The sequence below is a fragment of the Chinchilla lanigera genome, unplaced genomic scaffold, assembly GCF_000276665.1.
Source record: "Chinchilla lanigera isolate Chin_1 unplaced genomic scaffold, ChiLan1.0 scaffold00014, whole genome shotgun sequence".
NCBI classification, from domain to species: Eukaryota; Metazoa; Chordata; class Mammalia; order Rodentia; family Chinchillidae; genus Chinchilla; species Chinchilla lanigera.
The window spans coordinates 14,954,474-14,974,647 of NW_004955415.1; the positions used below are offsets into that span (position 1 = coordinate 14,954,474).

Here is a 20,174-nt window from a genome sequence, read left to right on the forward strand (position 1 = left end):
TTGCGTGAGGCTGAGGTGGTTCCACTGTTGAGAAAGGAGCGCCCACACCCAGCTGGGCCTTCAAGCCTCTTCCTGCCTGTGACTCACCGGGGAAGGGGTCCCCAGTCCAGCCTGGGGCCTGGTCCTACTCCAGAAACCAGGCAGCAGGAGTTCTTGGGCGGAATGTCTGTGCCCTGGGGCCATCTGGGGGTGTTGTCCTAGTCACTCACAGTTTGGGGTGACTGCTACTTTGGAGGACGGTAAGGGAGTTGGCCTGGCTTGAGCAACACAACCCTACAGTCACACAACCACAGCCTCCCCAAAAGGGTGTGCCCAGAGGTGGCCTGTCTGACACATGTGAGGGGCTCCTCTTGGTGGAGTTGGGGGTCTGCGTGTCTGTGGTGGGGAGGGAGTGGGCATCTAGGCGTGAGAGCCAGAGTCACAAAGCAGCTGGATCCACAGAGCAAAGGGCTGACCTGCCGAGGTCTTCTTCACACCTGGCACGAAGTAGGTGCTCCCTGAAGTGATGAATTGTGTTCCCTGGTCAGACTGTGAGGAGCCCGGCCACGCCTCCAGCCTGCTTTCCTTCCAGTTTGGCTTCGCGGGCAGCCCAGTCAAGGCGGTGCTGTGCAGGGGAAAGAGGGGAGGCCACGGGCATCGTGAATGGGGTTCACTCGTGCCCTGGCTGGCCTAACTTCTTCACTCCCCCGGGCCTTGGCATGTGTGGGGATCTCTGTGGCCCGCGAGCTCTGCTGCATGGATCTGTGCTGCAGGCGCTGGGCAGGAGGCCCCAGACTCCCACCTCCTTTTGCCATGGAAGCGGGAGCAGGAAGACAAGTGTCTGTTGCCCAGCCCCTCCTCTCCCCTTCCCTGCCTGGCTGAGCCAGCACTTTTTTCTTCTCTCCTTTATCTGTGGGGAAAGTACAGGGTGTTCTGTTTCTCCTGTGCATACAGATCAAGGAGCGGATGTTATTTATTTATTTCATTCCCCAAGGCGAGAAAAGGACAGGCAGGCACCGGGGACCATTTAAATCATTCTTCTTCCTTAATAAAGCAGTTTCTCATAAAACAAGAACCAAAAATTCAAATGAGGAAGGATAGTACCAACCCGCAGGAAACACGCTGCTCTACCCCTCCCCTGCTGGACAGGGTAGGACCCGCAAAGGTCCCCTTGACCGGAGGCTCACAGTGGGTGTCCCTGGATGTGTCCTCTTTTGCTGTCAGTTGGACCCCAAGACGTACTGACTCCAGGATCTGAGAGCGGGCCGCGGGGCAGACTCAGCTCTGCCCTCTGTGGGCTGTGTGGAGGGCTTCTCTGGCTTCTTGGGGTCCGGGGGGCTTGAAGGGGCTGTTCTGGAACAGGCCTGTGGGAAGGGTCAGCACGGCCTCCACTCAGCTGGGTGGCTTCCACCTGACACTGCATGTGGGGTCTCTGTGGTTTCAAGGTCTCACACCTGATGTGGGAGCTGGGGGTGTCTTCTGCCTGCCTACATTTCTTACGGTCCATTCCACCATCCCCTTCCAAAGCGGCTGCGCCCCGTGTGCCTCGAGGACGTGACACAGTAGTTTCTGACAAGGGCCCCTTGAAAAAGTGCTGACAATCTTGTGACGGCCACACGGGGCCTCCTCATTTGACTGCTTGCAACAGTGTAGCGGGGACGATCTGGCCTTGGTGGCCACGGTCCTGGGGGCAGTGGGGAGGTCAGGTAGCTGGCAGCAAGCCTTCCTTCCTCTGTCCGGGCTTATCCAATCCCCTGGTTTTCAGAGGCCGTGCCCCAGGGAGCGGGGTGGGTTCTGTGATGGGCGGGGCCCCCAGTTTAATGCCTGTTACATCCTGGACTCCGTAGCAGCTTTGTAAGATGCGGTCCGGTCGGTAAGGTTGCGTACACTGCAGCCACCCACGCCTCTGGATCTGAGTGATGTCTGGTCGGGGCGGGCGGGGGGTGGTGGTCCGGGGAGCTGGGGCGTGGGGCGGGGCGGCCGCGGCGCCACGTCGTCGCGGGGTGCCTGGCAGCGGTGGCGTCACGGCAGCTGGCACCGGGCCCTGCAAGCAATACTCCGCGTGTTTACAAACCTGACGCAGCGTCCGCGCCGGCTGGCAGACATCCGGGGCATCATCACCGACTCGGCCGCGTGCGGCCACATCCTCACCTCTAAATTTAGTCCCAGGAAGGAGAACCCGGGGGAGGGAAAGGGGAGGAGTTGGAGGGAGGACTGCGCCAGCCCTGACCCGCACGGCCCTGGGATGCACTTGGGGTTGCGTGGGGAGAATCCCAGCAGTCTCATCCCCTGGGAAAGCGTGGACACAGCCTTTCTCGGAGGGGAGGCAGCAGCCCCTGCTCCTGAAACTGGAGACTGCCTGGGAGGGCTTCCGGGCCTCGGGCGCCACCTGCTGGTGATCTGGGGACACGTTCTGTCCCAGTCGGGCCGCCCCGGGTCTTCAGAAGATTGGCATTTCTCTCCAGGCCCTGGGTAGGTGGGTAGGTGGAAGGAGTCGATGGGAAGTGCCAGGAGCAGCCTGTTGGCCTGAACGTGTTTTAGAAAAATTCCCTCTTTGCTAAACCTGTGATCCACTGATCTTAGAGCACACAGTTGCAGGTAGACTGGAAACTTCAGTAATCAGATCTTGGGATGTCGGAGGAAGTCCGTGGGCCAGCCTGTGGTCCCTCGATGGTCGGGTTAGAAGGCAGGAGCAAGTATTTTGGTACTGAGGTAGACATACATGCATGCAGCGAATCGCACAGATTTCAAAGGTGTAAATTTTCATCTATGTTCTACAACCACCACTGAGATCAAGATTTAAATTTCCTCCTGTGCAGAGTCTCCTCCTGACCCTTCTCAGTCACTGCTGCTGTCTCATAGCCTCTCTTCTGACCTCCGTCTTCACAGGTTCCATTCACCTCTTCCTGAGCTTCGTGGAGATGAAGTGCTCTTTGGTCTCTGGCTTCTTTTGCTCTGTGTTGTTGGGAGTAGTTCAGATCTGTTTATTGCTGAAGGATATTCCATCATAGGATGATACTAGGTATAGCACATTGTATTTTATCTATTCTGTCGCTGATGGACCTTCGGATGGTTTCTGCATTTTGATTATTCTGAATAAACTGCTATGGATATTCTTCAGTGTGTCTATTTGGTTGTATTTTGGGGCATGCATTTCTTTGTGGTACTGGGAACTGAACCCAGGCCCTTTCCCCAGAGCTGTATCCTCAGCCCTTTTTCATTTTTTGAGACAGGGTCTTGATAACTCAGTAAGTTGCCTAGGCTAGGCTCAAACTTGTGATCCTCCTGCTTCAGCCTTCCAGAGTACTGAGGTTACAGGCATGCGCCACCATGCCCAGCTTATTGGCTGCACTCTTCCGAGTGGATTGCTGTGTGCTAGGAAAGGTCATGCTCAGCTCTTAGGTGCTGAGTGGCAGGTTTTTGTTTGCCCTGGGGTTGCGGCCTGACGGCTTTCCTCTGCTTGCATTCGTTCTCCTGCTAGATCCTGGATACTCTTAAATTGTGCAACTTCTGCTACTCAAATCTCAGCAAAGGCGATTGGAATCCAAGTTACTTAGGTTGAAGAAAAAACAGGGAAAGGATCAGAGCTGAGTGGCCCCCCCAGGATGTCCCCAGACACCTCTTAATCATTCCTGGAATAAAGAGGCAATGTCTTCCAGCCTTGGGGCCGAACTCAGGCACCCCCTTGGCCTCCTGGCATCAGCCCCCCTAGTCTGGCGTCTCTGAGCAAGCTGGCTTAGTGTAACTGTCAATTTGATGTCTGGCTCTGGTGCCACGGGTCCTCATGGTCCACCGTTTCCTGGGATCCTCGCTGCTTTGTGGTGACTGAGGGGCTGGATGGCTGGGGAAAACAACCTACCCGGAATAGCAGAGGCTTGTCAGATAGCAGCCTCGTGGCACTTTCTGGGGGTAGAGTGGGACTTAGTCTTTCCCATCAAATTGCTGCCTCATTGAGGCTGTGAAAGATCAAGATAAAGCCAGAGAAGAAGAGAAAGGGCAAGGGGGAGAGAGAGAGAGAGAGAGAGAGACAGACAGACAGACAGACAGACACAGACACAGACACAGAGAGACAGACAGAGACAGAGACAGAGACAGAGACAGACAGAGAGACAGAGACAGGGAGGCAGGCAGGCAAAGAGAGGACCGCAGAGGCCAGCATTGTGTGTGCAAGTATCCTGGGGTTCGTGTGAGCACCCTGTGGCTGGTGCAAGGACTTTGGGGTGCACACAAGTGTCCTTGGGTATGCGTGAGTATTGGAGGTCTGTGTGCGCATCCTGGGGTCCATGCACATATCCTGGGGTCTGTGAGCACTGTGAGGGGGGCTCATCCTGAACTGCAGCACTGTGCTCAGCTGGCCCAGGGTCAGTGCGTCAGGGTCAGTGTCTCCTGACCTTGGCCTTCTTGGTCATCTCTTCACGGGCCAGATCTTGGGTCCTGTGGGCAGGGAAGAGGCGATGCCTGACAGATTTGGGGGTGGGATCGATGGACTGCATCTCCTTCCTGCTGGGGGGAACCCCAAATATAATCCTCCTCTCCTTTCTTTTATCCCTCATTCTCCCTCTTTCCCTTGCACCTTTCTCCCTCTGTCCCCCTTTGCATCCTTTAGAGGTAACTCTTCAGTCCAGGTTCTCAGGGAGGAAGTGGGAGGACTCCTTGTCCTCCCTGGAGGGCTGAGTACCTCATGGAGGCCCCTGAGGGCACCTTGGAGCAGGTGAGCCATGACACCCCCCTCCTGCAGGTTCCTAGGAGGTGAGTGCGGACGGTATGCAAAGTTGTGAATCCAGTGGCGAAAGTGCGGATGACCCTCTCAGTCGTGGCCTGCGGAGAAGGGGACAGCCTCGTGTGGTGGTGATTGGCGCCGGCTTGGCTGGCCTGGCTGCAACCAAAGCGCTTCTGGAGCAGGGCTTCACAGATGTCACTGTGCTTGAGGCTTCCAGCCGCATCGGAGGCCGCGTGCAAAGTGTGAAACTCGGTAAGCTTGACCCTCGCTGTGCCACTTCCCTGGGTCACCTTTTATCCCCTAAACTCCTGGCCCTGCCTGAAATCTCATTATTTTGAGCTTCTTCCGTGGAATTAACATTCCATCACATAGCCCGTCTGGGCATTGTCCAGAACTTTCCTTAGCCCCTCAGCAGCCCTTTGGTGTGGGCATGGAGGGGCTCTGACCTCCATTTTTGGAGAATGTTGACTTGGTCATGGCCAGGGTTTACAGGGCCTAGGAGAGGGGAGACACTCAGCAGTATGGTTTCTTGGTGTTCAGCAGGCCTGTTTCTTTGTCAAGGAAAGGGAATTCTGCAAGTTCCTGTGAGTCACTACCGTTTGAGCGTGAACTAGTGTATCCTGGCTGAGAGCTAGCCTTTGGGCAGTAGGAGCTTAGGTTAGCAGAGGTGGAAGGAGAATGGAGCCTTCTCTGGATGGACACATGGGTCTTGGGATTGTCTGTGAATTTTGCAAATAGTGAGGACTCTGGAGACAGCAGCTGGTAAGAGACTCGCTCCTGGGGTGGGTAGCTTTTGCCAGAGGTCCTAGAAATGCCAGGAAGTGTTATGTGAAATGCAGTTCGAGGTCATGGCTTCCTAGCCAGTGGTGGGTCTGACCAGTGAAGGGGTGAGCAGATGAAGACCATAAAAATGGTCCAGGGAGACAACACACAGTGGGCTGGAATGTGTGGGTGACGTGGTCTCACTAGAAGATTCCGTGTGTATGTGTCTGTCCCCACCCCAGCCAGCAAGGCCAGGCAGAGCCTTTTCATGCGTTTGCTCAGGGCATCCTCTGTGGTCAGGCTGAGACTGGCGGAGGTGAGGACACACGGGACCCTCTCTCTTCTTGTGGGAGCATCGATTACATTAAGTCTTCCCTAGAGCCACGCCTTGCAGTTGCGTGCTCCTCCGCTGGCACCCCCCGGAGTGTCTGCTGGCAGTGAGGACCAGGATGCCACCCAGTGTACCTGTAACCCTGGAGCAGCCCATGGAAGCCCTGGGGCTCTTTGCTGGCACCTGATTGGCTGGCTGGGAGCCTGGGGGAAGGGCAGCACCACTTACGAATCCAGTCTTGATGGCATGGTCAGCATCTGACACGGAAACAGAAGACCGATGGCCTGGTCACAGTGGCAGCTGACAGCTGAGATGGATTGGGCGCCATGGGGAGATGCTGGTACCAGGCGTGAGGCTGGGTGGGCAGGCTTGTGGACAGGTCTGGGTGCAGGTGGGTGTTTGTGGCAGTGGAGTAGGGGAGGTGGTGAGAAGAGGGAGGGGCGGCTCGTGTGAAAGGACAGGTGTGAAGAAGTGCATGAAGACGGAGGGGCTGCAAGGCACGGGTGTGTGTGTGCCCGTGTCATGTGTGCTGACACGTGGGCCTCAGAGCCCAGCTCCAGCTGGACCTGCCACAGCATGAGATGATGGCTTAGACCTTGTCAGTGGGAAGAGCGAGCCAGAGTCGAGGGCTGGAAGGCCAAAAGTCACGAAGTGTTTCTGAGGTCAGTGTGGAGGTGGAGTCTGGGACCCTCTGTATCCACAGATGTGGCCAGGGTGATGGAGGTGGCCATGTGGGAGAGTACCGGAAACACCCTTGATGGGGGCTTGCTCTGGACTCCCCACTTCCTTGCCAAGTGAGGAGAGAAGTGGGATGCTGACTTTGCTCCTGACCTCGCGCTGCTCACCTCGGCCTGTTTGCTGAGGATCCCAAGGCAGGAAGGGGCCCTGTGTCAGGGCTGCCCAGTACTTGTGTGACTCGAGCTCCTGTTGTGGCCTGGGACAGGTTCAGGTTCCTCTTCAGAGTGCTGAGCAGACACTTTGGGGAGCCCTAAGCTAGAGGAGATTTAGCGCTCTGGCAGGTGCCCCCTGCAGGTAGAACGCCAGGACTTGAGCCTTCGGTGCCCTCCAGTTGACCCACTTTTCTTGGACAAAGGGGCCTGTGCCTCTCTGTTCTTCCAGAGATACCAGGAATTGCTGTCTTGCTGGCTGGGCACAAGGTTGTCTTTTTTCTTGTTTTTGGCACATACATGCCTATAGGGGGTATTTTTAGTAACTAACAGTTTAATTAGAAGTAGCCCAGGAAAATAGGAGTGCATGCCCAGTTCTTGGGGTGAGGGCTTATCCCGCTAAGGGCACATCCCGTTAGAATGTGTCAGATACATATTGCCGCATAACAAACTGCCCCCAAGTGCGATGCTTTAAAACATCACCTTTTTTGCTCGATTTCTGCAGGTCAGAAATGTGGTTAGGACTCAGTAAGTGGGTCTTTTGCTGGTCCCACCTTGGCTGCCCTGTAGGGTACTCCTGAAGGTTGTCTGATGCTGGTTAAGAAGACTGTCTGAGATGGCCTTGCCCACGTGTCTGTGGGTGGCATGGGCTTTTGGCTGGGCCATGTGTCTCCAGCAGGGCAGGTCTGGGTTTCTTTCTGTGGCTGTCATATCCTACAGGGTGAGAGTGGAAGCCACAAGGCCCCTGGAGGCCTTGGCTCTGAAGCCACAAATATCACTTTCACCACATTCTGTTAATCAAAGCAAGTCACAAGGCCAGCCCAGCTTCCAGGGCCGGGGAAACAGACCCCACATCACGGTGGGAGGAATGGCAGTCACGTTGCCAAAGGGCCTGGGGACAAGGGTAGGAGGAATTACCGTGACCATCTTGGGAAGAAATTTACCACACATATCTTGAACCAGACCTGCAAAAACAAAACAAAACACCAAAAAATGTTTTTATCTATCCTTCTTGCATTGTTTCAGCTTCTTGGGAGCTAAGCAGGGAAGGAAACAAATATCACAGTACCTGCGGATCAGATGAGGAGACTGAGGTGGAGGCACCGGGGTCTGGTCCCTGGTTGGGGAAGTGGAACTAATTCCAAGGCCTGTCCTAATGTGAACCCTAGAGTGGCCCCCGCCCCAGACAGACTCTCAGGGTTTAGTCTCCTGTGCCAAAGGATTAGAGAGCTTCATTTTTCCTGGAGGTCTGTTTTTGGCTGCTCTGGGAGGAATCTTCCAAACCAGAATGTTGGCCCTGTCTGTGCTGCCCTAGACTGCTTTGGGAGGGAACCGTTTTCTAGCTGCGAGAAGGGTTGGACTCTGGGCCATGGGGCTGGTGAGGAGCTGGAGTAGGGCCAGACAAGGATCTAGGTGCTTCACTGGACTGCTGAACTGGGGTGACCGCAGTATCCCTCCTCACTGGGGAGGCACCTGGGAGGGAAGGGGTCTGGTATCTGGTGTCGTCTTGGAAAGAAGTACAACCGGAAGAAGAGAGCCTTCTAACTGGCTCTGGGCATGTCCCAGGCATTCAGCTGTGGAGAGGGTTTCATCGGGAACATTTCCCTGAAGCCTTTCCTTGGTCTCCTGTGGGGGACTCCGAGCCCTCTCCTGCCCTGGTGGGAGGTGGGAGGGTGCTCTTGGGCGAGGGTGGGAGGCTGTGTTCTGGCCCTGTCTGAAGCAGACTCTGCCCCTCTAAGGGCCTGTTGTTGTCACCGTCAGGACACGCCACCTTTGAGCTGGGAGCCACCTGGATCCATGGCTCCCATGGGAATCCTGTCTATCATCTAGCAGAAGCCAGTGGTCTCTTGGAAGAGACAACCGATGGGGAGCGCAGCGTGGGCCGCATCAGCCTCTACTCCAAGAATGGCGTGGCCTGCTACCTTACCAACCGCGGCCGCAGGGTCCCCAAGGACGTGGTTGAGGAATTCAGCGATTTATACAACGAGGTGAGGGGGCGGCTGGGCATAGGGCTGTGGGGGGAATTGCGGGCATCTTCTGTGATCCTGGTTGTGTCTCTGTGCACTCTCTGAGCCAAACAGTTTGAGGATAAAGTGAAAATGATGGTCAGAGAGGCACCAGGAAGACATTATTGATTAATATTTCTCCAGAGGCCTCCAACTTCTCTTGTTAGAATTATTATTTATTAAGTACTTGGGTAGTGATTGTTGTTGCTGTGGTCATTTTTGGATGCTCTTTTGACTAATCTTTTTAAAAACTTTATTTTTTAATTGTTCCTGGTATATAGTAATAAAATGCATGTCATTTTTTTTTTTCTGTTTTCTTTTCCTGTGGTGCTGGGTATCAAACCCAGGGCTTTCGCTAGGCTTGGCAAATGCTCTACTATGGAGCTACATCCCCAGTGCAATGGAATTGAGTTTTAGATATTGATTTTAACTCCTTTGGTGAATTATTATTCCAATTCTAACAATACATCTATGAATATTAATTCATATTCTGATATTCTGGTATTTATCTATATAGTCCTATACAGAAAAATGAGAATTTTTTTCTCTTTGTGACCCTTAGACCAGCATTGTCTGGTAGAATAGATTTTTTTTTTTTTTTGGTACTGGGAATTGAACGTAGGACCTTGTATTTTCCAGGCAGATGCTTGTGCCACTGAGCTATATCCCCAGCCCTCTGTGGTAGAATTGACACAGTGATGGAAATGTTTCAGACTAGCACTGCCCAGTGTCATAGTCACTAGCCAGATGAGGCTTTTCGTCACATGAAATGCAACTAGTAAAAGTAAAGAACCAAGTTTTCAATTTGAAATTGCTATAATAGCAGTTATTGTGTTGGATGCATAGCTTCAGACTATTTATTTTTCTTACCTTATTATACTGGTTAGTATTTCATTCCAGGGTTGGATAGAAATAGTGGTGGCTCCCACCAATATAACTATCTCCTTGAATTATTCTGGTTTTTTTTTTGTTTGTTTGTTTGTTTTTTTGTTTTTCTCCGGTACCGGGAACCGAACTCACGACCTTGCGCTTGCCAGGCAGGCGCTTTTGCCGCTGAGCTAAATCCCCAGCCCCTATTCTGGTTTTTAAAAAGTTACTTTTTTCCTGTCTCAGCAGTGTCATGAACTGCACTGCACAAGGAAGGTGACGTGAAATGCATAGACCTTGTTCTGTGATAGTCTGTCATTTGTGAGGTAATGCCCCTCCATTCCAGATCGGTGAATCTGCCAGCAGGCACCTGCTGTGCATTTTCTAATCTCTCGTTTTGGGCTGGTCCCAGCTTTGTGGAGGACCGGCCCAGTCAGAGTTTTATGTCTAGGCATTAGCAAGGAGTGTCGTGTGCCGTTCTGTGGTATTGTGTGTTTTCGCTCATGTGCAGAGAGATAAAATCAGTAACAATCAGAGAAGAACCAGTACTCTTCGAAGTAGCCCTTCCTTGTCTCTACCCAGGCTGTTGTGAACTTCAAGCATGGATGCTTCCTGAGAATGGCTTTCAGGGACTATAATTTAAAGTTAAAACTTAAAAAATGTGTCTTAGTATATGTTTGTGATACGTCATAATTGTGTACATAGACATACTGCACTGTGAACAGTTTTACTGCCCTTTGGCTCCCCTGCCCCTCAGACACCCTTTCCATCTCCAGAGTCTGCCAGCCTGCTTCCTACCAGCTCGTTTTGATTTTGCTTTTTAAATTATTTATATTTTATGCTTCTCATAGTAGGCAAACGATGTGATATTTAACTTTCTGTGTCTGATTTATTTCACTTAGCATAATGGCTTCAAAAACCCATCCATTTTCCTACAAATGTCTCAAGTCTATTCTTTTCATGGCTGGGTATGTATACCACATCTTAGAGTAGGTTATTACCCCCTTGTGGTCAGTTTTCATTTTTAAAAGGCGAGAGTGTGAGCCGTGTAAAAGAGGGTGGATAAAGTGAGTTGTTGATCTGCGTGGTGATGCTTTAGGTCTGAAGGAGAGGGAGTGTAACCATGAATGAGGTCAGGATTTCTTCCTGCGGCCCTTTAACCAGCACTGGTGACCACTCCTCAGAGATGTGTTCTCAGCCTGTGAAGCTCTGCCCGAGGCTGAATTCATGATCAATAAGGTGGTGACGTTGAAGGGCCATCCATTTGAATGTACTATATTTTGTAACAAAGTTTAGTCTCTGGCAGAGTACTGTCTTGATTTCAATGTGAATTCTATGATTCAAGTGCAGGATGACACCCTGAAGGCTATCTCTCTCTCTTTTTTTTTTTTTTTTGGTACTGGGAATTGAACCCAGGACCTTGTGTTTGCCAGGCAGACCCTTGTGCCACTGATATCCCTGGCCAGAGCCATTTATTAGCTGTATAGTTTTTTTTTTGTCTTTTTGAGACAAGGTCTCCCTGTGCAGTTCAGGCTACCCTTGAGCTGTTTTTGTAGCCCAGGCTGGTCTTGAACTTGCAGTGATCCTCCTGCCTCAGCCTCCCGAGTGCTGGGATTACAGGCGTGCGCCACCATGCCTGGCTGTGTAGTCTTGAGCAAGTGATGATACCTCTCTGACCTTTCTTTCCTTCAGTGTTGTGAGGATTGAGATCCCAAGGAAAAGAGCACAGTAAGACTTGGTAAGGGTGGCATTCGCTGTCACAGACCTGTCTCATTGCCCTTGGTTTGAATCAGGAAGTTATTATTTAACCTAGGGGACCTTGGAACAGGGTATCCACAGGATAAACCCAGCTAAGGCTGCCCCAGTGGGTGGTGGACACAGAGTCACAGAGCCGGCCTGTATTGTTACTCCTAGGCGGGCATTGGGGCCTCTCCCCGGCATGAGCTAAGGACTTGCTGCCATGTTGCTTATCACTCAAAGAAAAAACCAGGGAGGAGGAGGCGAGTCAAGAGCCTGACTCCTTGGCACGGGTCCTGTGTGAGGAATTTGCTGAGGACTCCAGTTAAGGCTGAACACCCAGCATCTTGTGACTACAGGGAAGACAAACGAACACTTTAGCTTTTTCCTCTGTATAATTTACACTTCAGAGGCATGTTTAATTCGTGTTTCTGTCTCATGTGGAGGAGGCCTTTCCCTTGAGTGGAATGGTGGGGTGGGGGTGGTCACAGCGGTCTGCTCTGCCACCTTCCTTCACTCTCTGTTCCCCGGGCCTGTCGTGAGGCTTTGGCGCGGGGCAGACCTCATTCCCATGAATGTGTGCCAGCTGAATCCCAACTCTCTACACCACCAATCAGCTCAGCCACAGGGCTTCAGCCAAGGCACCCACGTTTGCCAGTGTCCAGGGAAGGACAGTAGTGGGTGGGGATCCGGCTGTCTTCCTGCTCTCAGCCTTTCAGGGATGCCAGGGCCTTGGGTTGAGTCCAGTGTCCTTGATGTGACCCGGCCCCTGCCTGCCTTTCCAGGCTCATCTCTTGCAGCGTCTCTCTCCTTGCGAGATTGACCCACTTTAAGCTTCGCAAGTGCATCACCCTCCCCGCCTCATCTTTGATTCTTACTCCCAAACCGGCCATCTTCTGAGTCTCCGGGTTGTGTGGGCTGATACCACACTCTGGGTTCCTTCCTGTCACAGCGGGTCCTGTGGAAACAGCCAGCTTGAATGTGAGCTGGTGCTGGCAACCGTGTCTCTCTTCTTACCTCACACATCATGTCTAGCGTGGAACCCAGTAAGTGCATGCTGAGTGAGCTCAGCATGGCTTACCTTCTCAGGGGGAGTGTTCAGTGGACTATATACCGGAAGGCAGGGTAGGCAGAAGGACCTTGTTTCAGGGGACTAATCATCACTCTGTCACTGAGGTGTGGGTTGGAGTTGTTGCTGTAATGTGCCTGCAAAACCATTTCCAGCCTCTGGCATGATAATGCCTGCTTCAGAGCTCAGGGAGAGCAGCCCCATGCAGAGGCCAAGGGCTCAGCGCCTCACAGAGACACCTGGGAGCTAGTGACGTTCTGTCTGGGGTGCAGGTGCACTGTAGCAGTGTGGTTTCAGTGTCCTGGGCCCCTCCGGCAGGTCTATAACTTGACCCAGGAGTTCTTCCGGCACGGTAAACCAGTCAATGCAGAGAGTCAGAACAGCGTTGGGGTGTTCACCCGGGAGGAGGTACGCAACCGCATCAGGGATGACCCTGACGACCCAGAGGCCACCAAGCGCCTGAAGCTCGCCATGATGCAGCAGTACCTGAAGGTAACTTTGCTGTGGAGTACAGGGGAAGAGAGAGGAAGACAGTTCTGGGGGCGCTGGGTCGGTGGAGGGCTGTGCTGCATAGAGGTCTTGGCCTTGTCTGGCTGGTGCTGGTGTCATTTGGCTTCTCTCTGATCCTCCCGCAGGTGGAGAGCTGTGAGAGCAGCTCACACAGCATAGACGAGGTGTCCCTGAGCGCCTTCGGGGAGTGGACCGAGATCCCTGGCGCCCACCACATTATCCCCTCGGGCTTCATGCGGGTTGTAGAGCTGCTGGCCCACGGCATCCCGGCCCATGTCATCCAGCTGGGGAAACCTGTCCGCTGCATTCACTGGGACCAGGCCTCTGCCCGCCCCCGGGGTCCAGAGATCCAGCCTCGGGATGAGGGTGACCACAATCACGACACCGGGGAGGGCACCCAGCGTGGAGAGAGTTCCCAGGGGTGCAGATGGGATGAAGATGAGCAGTGGCCGGTGGTGGTGGAGTGTGAAGATTGCGAGGTGATCCCAGCGGACCATGTGATAGTGACCGTATCCCTGGGAGTGCTCAAGAGGCAGTACACCAGCTTCTTCCGGCCAGGCCTGCCCATGGAGAAGGTGGCTGCCATCCACCGCCTGGGCATCGGCACCACCGACAAGATCTTCCTTGAGTTTGAGGAGCCCTTCTGGGGTCCCGAGTGCAACAGCCTGCAGTTTGTGTGGGAGGACGAGGCCGAGAGCCGCACCCTCACCTACCCACCCGAGCAATGGTACCGCAAGATCTGTGGCTTCGATGTCCTGTACCCGCCCGAGCGCTACGGCCACGTGCTCAGTGGCTGGATCTGCGGGGAGGAAGCCCTCGTCATGGAGCGGTGTGATGACGAGGTGGTGGCGGAGATCTGCACGGAGATGTTGCGTCAGTTCACAGGTGTGCTACACCCACCCTGTCCAGCCCCTTCCTCACACGTTGCTGTCTGTGAGACGTGGTTGCTCTCCTTGCCCGGAGTGGGACTTGAGGTGGCTGAGCCCATGGGAGAGCCACTGCAGGCACCATGCTTTGCCTCTGGCTCCAAAACTCCTGAACTGTCTCTCAATTTGAGCGTGGAACGCACAACGTAGTGGGCTTGGTGTCTCTCCTCTTTCTCAGGGCTGATGGTAAAACAGGCATCAGTGCCAGTCACACATTTTCTACTCGTAGTCTTGCTAAGGGTGGGATACATGTTTTGCTCTGTGATTCTTAGTTGAGCGTTTTCTGTCCATTAGTCTAGGAGAACTTAGAGGTACTCTTGAAATTGGAAATGTGATGGCTTCCTTGTTTGTTTGTTTTTTGCAGCCCTGGGGATTGTTTGTACCCCGGGCTTCGTGTATGCTGGGCATGTGCTCTGCTACTGAGCTACAACTCCATTCCCTTTACATTTCCTATCTTGAAAGTAATTACAGAGACTGGAGCTGTAGCTTAGTAGAGCACTTGCCTACCATGTGTAAGGACCTGGATCCATCCCTAGCATTGGAAAAGAGAGAAAGATAGACAGATAGGCAGACAGATAAACAGATAGACATTAAGAAAGAAAAAACTTAAAGCCCCCAGAGTCGGAGTGTTTTGATGGGGGGTGGGGTTCACCAGGAGGTGATGAGTGGGTATACAGCTCAAGCCCCGCACCCTTCCCTCCTCCATAGCCATTCCTGGAGTCTGGTCTTTCTGGAGCCCTGGAGCTGGGGTACAGTTGTCCATTCTAAGGTATCTTCCATATGCAGCTGTTCTTACCTTCCCTCCCCTTTTGACTTCCCAACAGGGAACCCCAACATTCCAAAACCTCGGCGAATCCTGCGCTCGGCCTGGGGTAGCAACCCTTACTTCCGAGGTTCCTATTCATACACACAGGTGGGCTCGAGCGGGGCGGATGTGGAGAAGCTGGCCAAGCCGCTGCCCTACACTGAGAGCTCCAAGGCGGCGGTGAGTGGGGTGGAGTGCAGTGAGCTTGGGCTTGGGGCTGTGGGAGGGAGCTTTGTGTGTCCAGGGTTACGGGGTAGGTGGTGTTCACTGGGAGGCGCTGACTGAGGGGCGGTGGTGTTGGAGCAGCTCCTCATGAAAGAGAAGATGAGATAGTTTTCACTTAACATCTGGAAGAAGAAATGGAACCAAATTAAAACTTCAAATGCTTTTTGGAAGTTGAGAAAACTGTGGCCAGTAGGGTAGCCATTAGCCACATTTACTTTAATTAATTGGAATTAAGGCAGTAGCTACATTTTAAGGTCAATAGCCACGTGTGCCTAGTGGCTGCTGTATTGGGTTATGAAGCTACAGAATATTTCTGGTGTCATAGAATGTTCTGTTGGATAGCACCAATTCAGGGGAAATGTCTTCCCAATATGTTTTAGAAAATAAAATTAAGAAGACTGCCCTACCCAAAATTATGTCAACTGTACACTAAACAAAATAGTCAGTTTGTGAGAAATGTGTATTTTTGCTCCAGTAAAGTAGAGTTTGAGTTTTCTGCACCAAGTGTACACATATGGTAAATGTCAAAACCTCAACAGAGTTATATTTAAAATCGTGGTTAATTGGTGAAGCAGATTTTGTTGACCAAGGTGCACTGTGTCTGCCTGGCTGTGCTTAGAGGGAGAAAAAAAGAGACCCTTGAAGAGGCCCTGGCCGCCACCACCATGGTTTTCATAAAAAGCAAAGCTCTCGTCACTTGCCTTAGGACTAGCGCATTAACAAAGCAAGATGAGAGTGTCCGTGACTTAAGCAGACTGAGGTTTACTTGCGACATGCAAAAGGAAATCTGGAGGGAGGCGTCAGGACCTGGCACCCTTAGCACCTAGCTTCTTTCTCCAGGGCCACCTTGTGTCCCAAGAGGGCTGCAGAGGCTCTGGCTCTTCCATCTGCCTCTTAGGCTGGAGGGAGGAGGAACACTGAATGGGCACAGAGGGGACCCTTTGGAGCGGAACTTAGTGACATGACTAAGACCCTGGGCTCTGACATATAAGTTGGGATGACAGTGGACCAAGTTGGAAACCAGGGTTTTCTTACTGAAAAGGAGGAGAGTGGTGGATCTGGGCATAGGTAGCTGGTGTTCTGTTTCTCCACACCCTGTTGCACTGAAGCGTTCCTGTGGCTTCCTTGTGGGAGGGACTCAGCCCGCCTGCAGACCTGCTGGGTTAAACCCTCTGCCTTCCATCGGGGTCCCTGGCGAGGCCTTGGCACAGGCAGTGTGGGAGGCACTGGATGAAGGTCACACGCAGGCTCGGGATGCAAAGACTTGAACTTCACCAGGCCTCGGCTACACAGCCTGATCTCTCGAGGCTGAGCCTGACTGCACCAAGATTCTCACCGTCAGCTCCTGTGATGCATTTCTGTCCCCACTCTTCCCTCAGTCCCAGTGTCCTCTACCATTTCAACCAGCATTCTCTGCGAAGCAGTCCAGAGGACCCGTCCTCTGGGAAGCTTTTAGGGGTCTTCAAGTACGGGACTTTTAGCACCTCATCCACACACCCATCACATCCTGTACGACGCTGTTTAGTAACTGGGTTTCGTGTCTGGCTTCCCCACCAGCATAGAAGCACCACAAAGCAGCAGCCTGGTCACCTTTTATCATCCAAGTGCCCAGAACAGTCCCTGGACCTTAATAGGGGCTCCATAAAGGTTTGTTAAATTACCACCTGACTTCACTGAGTGGGTATGTTCTTCCAGGCGCTTAGACCCGTGGTTTCACTTAATGCCTACAACCACCTGCAGAAATAGGTGGCATCAACCCATTGGGCAGATGAAAAACCAAGGCTTAGGGAGGGTAACCCACTTGCTCCAAGTTCACCATCAAGAGGCACACATAGCCTTTGAGACTGCAGAGCCAGGACTCGTGACAGCCCCAGGACAGGAAGGCCCCAAGGCCTGGATGTTTGGGGAAAGAGCCGGGAAGGTGGCCGGGGGGTGGCGGGGGGTGGGTGGTGGTGGTGGTGGAAGCTCCTCAGTGTGTGGAAGCAGCAGTACCTGCATCCAGCTGCAGCTGGCTCCGCTCTGACTTGCAGTAGGGATGGGGTTCCGGGCATACAGGGAGCCCCTGGCTGTTCTGCTCCCCGCCCTCACCTCCTCTTCCCCCCTACCCAGCCCATGCAGGTGCTGTTCTCGGGCGAGGCCACCCACCGCAAGTACTACTCCACCACCCACGGTGCTCTGCTGTCCGGCCAGCGCGAGGCCGCGCGTCTCATTGAGATGTACCGAGACCTCTTCCAGCAGGGGCCCTGAGGCCGTGCGTCCCTTCCAGAGCCACTAACTGGGGACACTGGCCCCTGCCCTCGGCCCTGTGTGCTCCTAGCTTCCTAATCTTCTGTAGAGTGGATTTCGATCTTTTGTAGCGCTAGACACCCTCGCTGGCCTCACACCTGGCCCTGTCGCTTTTCCTGCTCTCCAGGCCAGGTGGCAACCAGACAGGGCAGTTCATTTACCTCTGTGCTGGGACACTGACCTCCCGTTCCTGTCCTCCTGCTGCCCCCTCCTCCGTTACTGCAAGTGCCTTCGATACTTTGCATTTTGGGATAATAAAAGAGGTGACCTTTCCTGAGCTCCTCACTTTGCTCCTGGGTTTTCCTCAGCCTCTGTGTGTGTGTTTTAATCACTTCTCCTCTGGGTGGAAGATGGTGGGGGGGGAGCCGTGGTCCGACTGTGCCCTCCAGAAGGGAAGGTACCCGTGTGTACTGGAGAGGGTGCCCCCTTACCTGACTCTGCTTGTGGTTGTTGCGAGACTTCTCCAGAATATGGGCCTCTCCCTGCTCAGGCCCACTCCTTCAGGACGGGCCTTGTCTGCTGCTGGCCCTTCGCCTGACTTCTCGAGCTTGGTTGATGACAAGCTGTTTGGAGTGAAGCTGAGCTCTGTGGGCGGGGACACTTGTAGCTGCTCCATGGCTGTCTGAGGTGCTCATTACGCATCTGCCCTTGGCGGTGGGGTGGTGGGTCTGGCCTGCTTTTTACGGTGGAGAGATGTGACAGAGATGCACCTTCTGCCCACCCTGGTTCCCGGTTTCCCCTCCAACGGCAGTAGGGTGGACAGAAGCAGCCCTGTGACATAAATCTGGGGGAAGAAAGTAACAAACAGGTTGCTAGGGCCATAGGCAGAGGAATTGTGAAAGACTGCAGTGGGGAGAGGGCTGCGGGGCTTCCGGGTGACTGCACACTGGGGGCCTCTAGGTATGGGGAAGAGGGAGGGGGAGAGTGTTCACTTAGTGCCAGCTGCCAGCAAACATCGGACACATGGGCTCTGGTGCTGAGATCCATGGTTTCGTGGTTTGGTGTGGACACCAGCGCCAGCCAAGGAGGGCGGTGAGCCCCGGGTAAGGGAGGCCTCAGAGGGTTCAGCGTGCAGCGTTGCTAAGGCAGGTGGTGGCACTGGGCCTCGCACGGAGATCTGCCCGACACCTCAGTGCTCGCTCATTCTTTTGTGTTGTACTTGGTGAAAAAAGAGACAGAGTGCCAAAAAATCCGAGGCCATTGCCAGAGAAAGCGGGCACGGGCACGGCCACACGAGAGGCGGCGTGGTGAGTTCTAAGGCCGGCTGTGTGCCTGCCAGCATTTCCACTCCTGGTTTCCATCCAAGAGAAATCTGAATGCAGATGCCCACCCAAACTGTGTACCAAAACGTTCACAGCCCTAGAGTTCATAATAGCTGGAAACTGGAAGCGGCCCGGATGCCCGCCGACAGAACGGGTGAACTGTGCTGCCTTCATGCCGTGGAATACTACAGAGCAGAAGAATAAGGTGATGGCTTTTTGCAACAACACGGATTAGCCTAGAAGCGCTGACTGAAAGAAGCCAGGCACAAGGCTGCGCCCTGGATGATTTTTATGTAAAGCTCAAGACCTGCAAAACTCTGTGGTGCTAGCCATGAGCAGATGTGGGTAATTAATGAGAGTTAATGTACATCAGTAGAAATGCATCAAGTTATGTGCTAAAGGTTTATGTACTTCTCCGCATGTGTAACTCAGTTTAAATCTTCTAGCATCTGTAGACACCGTCCCCATCCTGCCAACCCGAAGTGTGGTTGTGTTGGCCTAGATCGCTTCTGCCTCACAGTAGAGACAACATATCCTGAGAGCAGATAAAGGCAGGACGGACCGCTCACCCTCCACTGGCGGCCTCCTGATAAGGGTTGACCTTGATTTCATTGTGTTTTACAGAATGTCACTGTTTGTCAGCTCCATTTCCTGTGTCCCTCATCCTCTCTAGCTGTAGCCCTGTCAGGGAGGTGGTGAGTGGTTCATGGCAGAGGAAACGGGTTCCCAGGAGGACCTGTGTGTGGCTGTGCAAGGCTCCACAGCCCAGAGAGGCTGCGGTGAGCAACCCCAGGAAGAAGACAAGGGGAGCCCTTGGGACTCAGGTGGGGACAAGAATGGGGGTGGGGTGGGTGGCCCTGGAGAGTCCCTGAAAGCAGCCAGCCCTCCGGTGTGCTGCCTGCACATGTAGTTGAGTGTTGTGGGTAGTGTTTTGCCCAAAAAAAGCAGAGACTTGAGGCAGATGAACAAGGAAGAGCAGGACCCCTTCAGAAGCTTCCTAGGTGTACCAGGAACACAGGATGCGGGCCACGCTGCAGCCAAGTTTCTTAGGCAGACCCTTCTCAGAATGGGCGGAACCACTGGTTGAAGCCCAAGGGGCTCTTTACAAATGCAAGCTGCTCAGACCAGCACCCACACGTACATTGCCGTACAGTTCCCTTTGGCGGGTGGAGTTCAATTGGAGAAGAGTTCTTTGCTGCATGAGATTCTGTGTGGAATTGGCTACATGGTTTTCTGTGCTGTGGGTATCTGGGAATCCATGGTCAAAGTGTTCAGATGTGGCTTTGTGGAAGCCTGAGAAATGATGCTGCAGAGGGCCTGGGGTCCTTCATAGGCACTGTGTCTCTCTGCCCTTGCTGTTTGGAGGCAGGTGAATAGTGTATGATCCTTGTACATCACAGGGGCTGCCTGGAGCATCTGCCCCACCCACCACAAGCATAGGGGTGAAGCACTTCTGCTTTGAGTCACTGCACTGGCTTTTGTTGCTAGGGCAAAATACCTGGGACAATTAACTTCAAAGGAGGAAAGGGTGATTTTGGCTCACGGTTCCAGGAGTTTCAGTCCATGGTTGCTTGGCTCTGTTGGCTTTTGGTTTGGGGTGGCACAGTATGTCATGGGAGGAGTGTGTGATGGAGGAGGTTGGTTTACCTCGTAGTGACCAGTAAGCAAAGAGAGACAGGAGTAGGCTGGAGTCCCAAGATCCCCTTCAAGGGCTCACTTCCAATGACCCACCTTCTTTCCACTAGGCCCCACCTTCTTTCCACTAGGCCCCACCGCCTAAAGCCTCCCCTATCTCCCAATAG

At 53.4% G+C, this 20,174-nt stretch overlaps 1 protein-coding gene across 7 annotated transcripts in view; it reads left to right on the forward strand.

Annotated features, from left to right (window-relative positions):
* Smox (spermine oxidase) overlaps positions 1–17,401 on the forward strand; it is a 34,437-nt gene extending 17,036 nt beyond the window's left edge. For 2 of the 7 annotated variants that reach the window (XM_005380812.2, XM_005380813.2), the window contains exons 2-8: positions 4,718–4,951; positions 8,441–8,667; positions 12,677–12,850; positions 12,994–13,753; positions 14,619–14,779; positions 16,382–16,471; positions 16,934–17,401. In XM_005380812.2, the coding sequence (XP_005380869.1) occupies positions 4,744–4,951; positions 8,441–8,667; positions 12,677–12,850; positions 12,994–13,753; positions 14,619–14,779; positions 16,382–16,471; positions 16,934–17,071 (1,758 nt within the window). In that variant the 5' untranslated portion in view covers positions 4,718–4,743 and the 3' untranslated portion in view covers positions 17,072–17,401. Of the gene's footprint in view, positions 1–1,820; positions 1,853–2,427; positions 2,452–4,195; positions 4,220–4,717; positions 4,952–8,440; positions 8,668–12,676; positions 12,851–12,993; positions 13,754–14,618; positions 14,780–16,381; positions 16,472–16,933 lie in introns of those variants that run through there. The other 5 variants (XM_005380814.2, XM_013512390.1, XM_013512389.1 and 2 more) reach the window with 5 other exon arrangements.
* Positions 17,402–20,174: the final 2,773 nt, after the last annotated feature.